Below are 8,635 nucleotides of genomic sequence, written 5' to 3'. Positions count from 1 at the left end.
CATTGTTGACGACTTCTTCCCATGGCTTATTCTGTCCCTGTCCTTTGAAGACCCCAGATACCAAGGGTCTCATGTTGGCAACTTCCTGTAGGTCTTGCACAAAGCCTTGGCTGTGTGGCAAACCCACGCCAGAGCAGCTGGCTCCATTGGCTCCCACATCCCCAGCCCTGCCCCCAATGAGTCACAGGAAGGAGAAGCACAACTTTTCTGGCCTGCAGGTGGAGATTCACTCAGGGCCTGGATGCCCTGGGTGCATCAGGCCAGCCTTCCAACTGCACCCCCTGTAGCCCCTGTTCCCCATGACCCCATGACCAGAGGTGCTGCCCTGCCTGTCTCCTGGACAAAGCACAAAGAGATGCCCTGCATGGCCAGCCAGAGCCTGCCCTACTGAGGGACTTTTTCTTCCCCAGAAAGTCTCTATCCCTGAATATAAGGCTTTGGGCATTTTCTCCCTGGGTGGGTGCCCACTGGAATGCCCAGCATTAGCCCTGGGAAAGGAAGTCAAGGTGCGTGGGTAGTGAGCTAGAGTGGGAGAAAGGTGGTCCTGAAAGGGCTGATGCCAGTAGTAGGTTCATTCATTTGTGCAAACGCCCTGAGCACCACCAGCAGTGCAGGCAGCTGAGTGAACAAGACTCCCTCTCCGGCTGGTGGGAAGTTCGCTTCTCATGGGTTTAGATGTTGCCAGGAAACCCACCAAGTGCCCCAACCTATGTTTTCTAGCCGAGTATGTGAAGGATGTGTGGGAGTGCACATCACACAGGCTAAAGCCCCTGCCAATGGGAACACAGGTCACAGCATGTCTCATTGCACGCCTGCCCTGGAAAGTGGCAGGTTTGCAAGCCCCCACCCCCACCCCGCCTCCCCACCAACTCAACGCTATTTTTTACATCTCATGGGGATGAGGCAGGGAGCTTTCGTTGACTAGGACGTTCCACTTGTCAACCGTCAGCTAGGGCTGAGGATGGGGAATAGGGATGGAAGGCCCCTGGCATCCCTGGTAGCACCTCATCCTTTACTCACCCAAAGAGCCCTCCATATCTCACACCTAATGATGCAAAGAAGAATAGCAAAGCAAAGCAAGGCAGGCTCTACTCCAGGGACCCAGGCATCTGTAGAGGTGCCATGGATGGTGTCCCTATCACCTCTCCCTGCCACACAGCCCAGCCCCACCCAGCTCCGGGGAGGTTCTCGGCACACTTGGCTTGATGACTTCATCATGCTTTCTTCGGGCTGTGAACAGAAGAGATGCTGTGTGTCTGGATCCCTGAGGGAGAGGGAGTGGGCTGCTCAGAACGTGGCTTTTCACCAGCCAGGAGAAACCACCTAAGGACCAAGGCAGCTTGTTTTTCTAGTCCCACGAGAGTGGCGCTTGAGCCAGCCCCGCAGGAGATGCTTTAAGAAAAAAAAAAAAAAAAAGCCACCTCCTTCCCCAAGGCCTGCTGCTCCAAGGTTTGATTCTATCCTTTGCCTTTGGGTCCCAACTGTACCCCTGGTCCTGGTCTCTAGTCCTTTGGGCCACAGTGGGGAGCTGCCCAGGCCCCAATCCTTCCAAGGCGCTAAGTTGAAGACCTTTCCAGAGTGACTATTGGTGCCAAAGACCTAGTTCCTGGAGGACTTGAGGTGATCATAGGAGAGATGGTGAGTGGGTGCAGGGCCCAAGTGCCCAGAGGACTAAACTCAAACTGATGGGATCTGTCCCAGCCTGTCAGTCCCTGATGAGTATAACTTCCCTTCCCCAGGAGCCTGGCATGTCTTTGGCCCTGGTGGCCATGCTTTCTCACCCAGCCTTGTCCCAGGCCTGCATTTCTGTATATATTGCTGTGTATCATGTGTATTTATTTATTCCTGGATAAGTGTGTTCATCTACAGCCCTTGCCTGAGGATAAGGTATAGGACTGGGTGAAGATCAGAATACCAGGGCCAACTAAGGCAACCAGCTCCTATTCCCTCCCCAACTCCTTGGGACCCGGGCCAGTCCCAGCTGCCCCGACAATCAGGCAGGCTTCCCCATCATGAGTCCACCGCTGGCAGGCCCCAGGGAGCCTTGGCCTTGGGCTTCCCAGCCTTGGCTCTGCCCTGGCAGGGGTCTTGCATTCAGGTGCAGAGGTCTGAGGTGACCTAGGCTTGCCTTGTGGCTGGTGCCAGTAGGCTTGGCTCTAGTGGGAACCACTGGTGGGGACCTCCACAAGTGACCCCTAGGCCCTGCCTTCCCTGCACAGCCAGGTTGCAATGGGCCTGAGCTGTGAGAGGGAAGCTTCCCCCCACCCCAAGCAAATCAGGCAGAGGGGTGGAGAGCAATTTTTGGTTTTGTTTCTGAAGTGGTGCCTGTACCTCCAGCCCCCAGGGGGCCTTCCCTGGCCCCACTTATCTGCCCCACCCAGGCATCACCATCCCAGCACTTTGTTCCACATTGCCCCTAGATGCCCTTTGCCGAATGTACCTGAGTATGTATTTAAAGACTCACATGGGCATCAGAGAATTTATGGCTTTGTATCCAATAAAAGATGGTGAAACTGGAATAGTAAATGGTAGGTGGCATATCTGTCCGTCTGTCACCAAGCCTTTCTGCAGCTAAAGTGCACTGAGGGCAGGAAGGAGGTGGATGACCTGAATGGCATTAACGGGGTGAATGAAGCATTAGACCTGTCTCTGGACTAGACGTTGCTGGGGTAGGCCATGCAAGTTACTACCCCTGCCACAGCTTCCTTTATGTCTGCATGCAGACAAAAAGCCTTGGGGTGCCATTTTTGTCAGCCAAGAGAGGCCATCTTTAAGGGCAACCCCAGCACAAATACAACAGGAGCAGCAGGCACTGCTCAGTCCCTAACTGGCTTGGCTACCTCAGGTGGCTCTGGCCAGCCAATCAAGGCTTTGGCCTAGGAGAGACCAAGCTCCCATCATGGTCTGACCTTGACGTCCCCATTATACAAAAGGGAGTTGCCCCACTGAACTGATTATTCATGTCTTAAAAATATATGAAATCAGAACAGGTGTTTAGGCTTAAACAGTGAGTGGTGCTAGCATTAAACAAGTAGATGAGCATTTACCCCAACTTTTGAGCCAGATGTTCGTATCTTCATACAGGTGTAACAGCTGAGGCTCAGAACGATTAGTTTACCCAAAGACCATCGAATTAGGAGGGATGCCAGATTCCAAAGTCTGGACCTGCCCACTACCCTATTCTGCTTTTGAATCTATCAAACCAGGGATGGTTGGACTCAGATTTTTCTATTTTTAAAAAACACTTCTCAGTTTCAGGCAGCAAAAGCGTCAGTGGCTTAAGGTGACTTATTTACCAATAATTACTAATTACAGCTAGCTATAGGCCAGCTCTCAGGATTAGTACAAACGAGGAGGTAGTTAGACCCTGCTGATTTCCAGCTGATCTGTGGTCAATCCAAACTTGGCACTGGTCAAGGAGAGAAAGGGACCCTCACGACCACTGTGGTTGAACTGAGACCGGGTGGGTGCTCATTCAGCCACCTCCTCAATGGACTTCTAAGAGGTCACTAGAGTTTAGAGGATGTGGCCAAAAGACTGCACCAAAAGAATATGGAGGTAGAAGGGTCAGGCAAGATCATGTAACACATTTACTCAAACCCAGAGAAATCCCGGGAATAGTGCGTGGCTAGGCCAGGGCTAAATAAGATGAATTCAGAAGAAAAGGAAGCAACTCCACATCTCTCAGCTACTTCTAAACAGGGGCCACTTAGGTGGAGCATCCCACTGGCAGAGTGGCCACACTCTGCCTTAATAACTAGAGGCTGCTGAAGACAACCCAGTAGGAAGAAAAATAATTTTTCTACCTTTTGAGTACATACAAAGTCAAAATCCTAAGCTATAATCAAGATATTTATGAGTAAAACACCTGTCCCCAAATAATTTGCAAAGTGAATTCTAAGTCTTAAGTTTTATTTAAATAACCTCTAGTGAGAACAGTGGGCCAATTACTACCCTTCCCTTGTAATACCAATTAACCAAGATGAGAGTGAGCGCACCCTGCAGCCAGCCTGCCAGCCACTCATGTGAGGGGTGAGATGCCCCTCAGTGGGGACGGCCACGACCTCGGCCGCGGCCAGCAGCTGGGGGTGCGTCCACTGTTGAGCGAGGGTTCTTGATGGTTTCATCTACAGACACAATAAGGCACGCGGCCTCAGAGGCTGCAGTCAAGGCATTGATCCGCACCATAGCTGGCTCCCATACAAAGGCCTCGAAGTTGTCAGCAATGTCCTCATTGTTGATGTCTACCCCATACCACATGCCCCCCTGAAAGAAGAGAACAGAGGAGGTAACACAGAACTGCTTTCAAATCTCTTCTTGTATACCCACCTTACAAAAGACTCGGAATGTTAGGAATCCTGATTCGCTGAGCTTGCCCACGCGTCCCTGAGAAGCTGACATCACAACAGGAACCTGGAACTCCACCTCTTCCCACTCCTGCCAACCAACCATCCCCGTCAAACTCTGGATGCTGCTCATACAGCTCTGGCCCTCTTCCGAGCTGCTGCCTGGGGAGGACTGCATATATCAAGCTATGGTTCTCAAGAGAAACACTGTCCAACCCCTTATCTCACTGCTTCCATTAGTCCCCACCTTACAGATGAGGAAACTGAGACACAGAGGTAAAGTGACTTGCTTAAAGTCCTAACACAAGTCAGAAGCAAGGTCACTCACTAAGTGCTGCTGCTGTCAGTGTCCAGCACTTAACAAACATCTCTAAATATATATTTGCTAAGTAGCAAATGAACAAATGAAGACCTCAGAGGTGACAACTTGGAGGTGGCAGAGCCATGGCTGGCTCTGGAGTGCTTCACGACCACGCCCAGAAACCCACGACACATGGTCAGTGTGCTTCCAGGCAGGGGCCGCAGGGCTCCTCTGGCTCCTCTGATCACACTATGGGGAGTGATTGTACCCTTGATAGAAGCACTGAAGAAACCCTGGAACCTCCAGTCCTGCCACTGTGGCTTTGCCTCTGCCTTCAGAAGAGGCAGTTCGTTGGTACCAGGTTTAGTTTCAGCCCCATCACCTGTGCTGAGCACAGAGTTTGACTAAGCGCAGCATACACTTAGAATCTAGCCCCATCGACCTAATCCCTGGACTCCGAGGAGAGGAAGGACCCACCTGCGCATGCCGAGCTCGCAGCTTATTGAGGATGTTTGTGGCATCAAAGCCAGCATTGTCACACAGCTGGCGTGGGATAATTTCCAAGGCCTTGGCATATGCCCCAATCAGCAACTGCTGTTTTCCTGGAATGGTCCTTGAATAATCCCGCAGGTACTTGGAGAGCTCCATCTCAATGGCTCCACCACCAGCCACCACTGAATCATTCTGCAGAAACCAGACCCAGCCCTCAACACAAGCGGTTCCTCCTGGCCCAAGCACCAGCCATGAAAAAGTTGAGCCACTTAGCCAATAGGTCCCCAAGCCCAGAAAGAGAGTGGTTCCTATTCCTTCTCCCATCCTAAGCCCCAGGAAGCCTAAACATGGCCCTTGTCTAGCATATCCCAACTTCAACCCAGTGAAGTTTACAGTTCCTGACTACCTTTGAAGTTGCCTATAGCTTGAGGACACTGACACAAACCCTGGGATGGCTGATTACCTTGGATCCAGTTTGCGCACAAGAACAGGTCTTAACCTTAAAGGCAATGTGACCTATTTTGAGAGACTAAGGATGTTCACGATTTGTGAGGCAATCAGTGCCTGCATGCCACCCAGGGAAGGAATCACCACACAAATCTAAGGTCTCATCAGCTTGGGATGGAGACTTTGTTGTGCAGGCAGGAAGCCACCAGCCCAGTACCTTGATGGCCCTTCTGACAATCATGATGGCATCATGCAGGGATCGCTCTGTCTCCTCCATGAACTGCTCGGCGCCACCGCGGAGGATGATGGTACAAGTCTTTGCCTTGGGGCAGCCAGTGAAGAAATTGTACCTATATCCAGGGCCAAATTATACATGTGAACTGTCCGCTGACAATCCGCTGTGTTCTGACCTCACCAAATCGTCCCAACACTCAGCTGCTACTTTTCTGTTTCTCACTAAGGTTCCCCAATCTCACCCTTAAACACATTTCATTGGGTAGATCTGGGGCTGTACCATGGGACATAAAAGACTGTGGAGTCAGACTTCTGACCCAAAGTGATCTTCCCTCCCACAGCACTCTATATCTGAACTCTTTATGCCCCAAAAGGTGAGGCCTCAAAAAAGAGTAACACATGCTATATATCACACCCAAAGGATGGCAGGAGGCCAGAGCCAGGTAAGTTCTGGGAACTCAGCCAAGATGTAGTCCCGGCCAACATCTCACCTTTCGCCTCCAATCTGGGTCTCTTCAAATACTTGGCAGCGGCCCAGCACATCCGCTGACAGCGCATTCACACTGGTCTGGATGGAGCCTCCGCAGGCCTGAGGAGAAGGCAAGATCATCTAGCAGTGAAGGCTCACACCATACCAGCAAGTTTCCTGCCACTTAGTCACAAAGCCAATTCCCATGCTGGACTGTGCCACCATACCCCAGAGCCCTCTGCACTGGATAACCCACTCTCGCCCTTGACCTCCAGGTGACCCTTACCACCTCCAAAAGGTGAAAACAAAATAGACCTAAGACATGTGAAGGGCAAACAGGCCTAGTTAAAAGGAGATGGGGACCCTTTGTTTCACCCAACACCCTTTCCTCAAATTAGGATGCTTTGGGCAGAGCAACTGAAGTTAGGATTGGTGCTTTAGACTTAAAGTGTCTGGAAGGAAACCTGGCTGGAAGCATCAATACTTGAGTTTATCCAGCTACTCATGGCATTATTGCTAAGTTCCCTCGCAAATCAGATTTCCTGACTTGCTTTGGTTAGACTAACTTTTGTATCTGAGCATATGCACCCTGGGACCGGACTGCTTCATGACAAAAAGAGTTAAGAAGACAGGCCTGGATTCACATGCCAATCTAACGGTGCATTCCTGTCCACCAGAGGTAAATAAAAACCCCTTCCAGGGTCACAAAGGCCAAGCAGCAGCCAGTGAAAGTTCAGTTACCATCATTGTCCTCTTCAGATCCTCTTCTGGCACTCGGCCAGCACAGAACATGTCCCTGTCGGCAAAGTACTGGGTGGCCACATCCCCAATAGGGAGTTTGGACAAGACGACTTTGGCTCCAGAATGATGGATCCTCTCTAACTTGTCATAGAGAATGTTCCACTCAGCATCGACAATTGCCTGATAATCCTGAAGAGACCCAGAAAAGGATAAAGATGCTTTGGAATGGAGATTAGCATATACGGTGGGCTAAAATATATCCCCCAAGATAAAATACGCTGATTTATTTGGGAATTAACAAGTGTAAAGAGAATAGCCTCTCCTCAGTCCAAGTCAACAAAGCTCCTATGAGATAACTTAGAAACCACCTAAAACTTACAAACACAAAAGCAGAAAATAACCCCAGGACTGGGAGCTACTCCAGAGATGGCATTGCCAGGTTGTGAGAAATAGTTTAATCTGGATGAGTTCTAGCCTCCTGAGGCACTGCACCCATGGAGTTCCCAGTGACAAGACTCCTTCCCCCAAAGGCCATTCTGAGTTGGAGACACATTTCCCAAGAGCACTTGCAGAGAGATGGGTGACACGGCTACCTCAAGACAGCCCTGATAATATCCACAGTGGGAGCACACCTGTCCCTGCAGCACAGCACCCAGTCTAAAAGGGGAGGAGCCCACATCTGCCCAAACCGGAGCGATCAAAATACTGGGCTGACTGTATAGCTAGGGAGCCCCTGCTGGCCTTTGTTTGGGACCAGAAGATATTTCAGCAGGTCTGCCCTATTCAAATCTCCTCAGGTCTAGGTCACTCAGAGAGAGAATAGTGAGTAAAGAAGTGGGCCCAGTATTTAGATATCAATATGTTGGGGCACAGGAGGGGAAAGGGACCCTCAGAAGCCTTAAGAACAGAGCTGGATCCAAGACAGCCACAACACCCGAGGCTTTGGCCCAGAAAGCTGCCCATTTCCATGCCACATCTAGCTTGTGGGGCCTACCTCAACTGTGTGGACTCTGATTTCAGCATTATCTTTCTCAGCTTTCAGTTCGAGCTCAACATTTAAAAGGGCGATCTTTGGATTATGGTATTTTTTGGGCTGCATTTCAAACCCAGCATAAGAGAAAGTCTTCTTGAATGCAACACCAGCTACCAACTGGGACTCCTGTTAAAAAAAACCAAACAAACAGTTCAACAGTTCAGTACTGGCATGAAATGAAATCAAGCTGGTGGTATGCTGGATTAATAATGTGTGTCCATTCCTGTGAATCTGAAAGAGTTAACCATGCTTTAATTTTACTGTTAAAACTTTTCCATTATCATAAAAGCTGGGAAAAATACAAAACATATTTTGGTTGTCACTTCAGTATAAGGAAAATTAGTCAGGTACAGAGACTAATAAGCATAGTAAAGGCTTATTTTGGCTGTCTTCTTAGATGGCCTCCAAAGCAGGTGCCAACGGATAACGCTGTATTTACCTACAGTGCCAGGAAAAGAGGTAAGCATTTATGAATAAGGCACAGGCTGTCTAATGCCTTCCCCTTCGATCCCAACTCCCAACCCCCTAGTCTTCTCCTACTGCGCGCGCGCGCGCGCGCACACACACACACA

General features: G+C 50.2%; 1 protein-coding gene across 1 annotated transcript in view; it reads right to left on the bottom strand.

Annotated features, from left to right (window-relative positions):
- Nucleotides 1–3,895: 3,895 nt before the first annotated feature.
- Nucleotides 3,896–8,635, bottom strand: part of CCT7 (chaperonin containing TCP1 subunit 7) — a 15,843-nt gene continuing 11,103 nt past the window's right edge. The window contains exons 7-12 of the mRNA XM_039852653.1: nucleotides 8,025–8,189; nucleotides 7,031–7,219; nucleotides 6,312–6,409; nucleotides 5,804–5,936; nucleotides 5,125–5,331; nucleotides 3,896–4,266 (exon numbers count right to left, since the gene is read on the bottom strand). Of these exons, the coding sequence (XP_039708587.1) occupies nucleotides 4,045–4,266; nucleotides 5,125–5,331; nucleotides 5,804–5,936; nucleotides 6,312–6,409; nucleotides 7,031–7,219; nucleotides 8,025–8,189 (1,014 nt within the window). The 3' untranslated portion in view covers nucleotides 3,896–4,044. The remainder of the gene's footprint in view (nucleotides 4,267–5,124; nucleotides 5,332–5,803; nucleotides 5,937–6,311; nucleotides 6,410–7,030; nucleotides 7,220–8,024; nucleotides 8,190–8,635) is intronic.

This window comes from Pteropus medius, unplaced genomic scaffold, assembly GCF_902729225.1.
Source record: "Pteropus medius unplaced genomic scaffold, Ma_sr-lr_union100, whole genome shotgun sequence".
NCBI classification, from domain to species: Eukaryota; Metazoa; Chordata; class Mammalia; order Chiroptera; family Pteropodidae; genus Pteropus; species Pteropus medius.
Note: the sequence above shows the minus strand (reverse complement) of the source record. Positions and strands in the feature narration are given on the sequence as shown.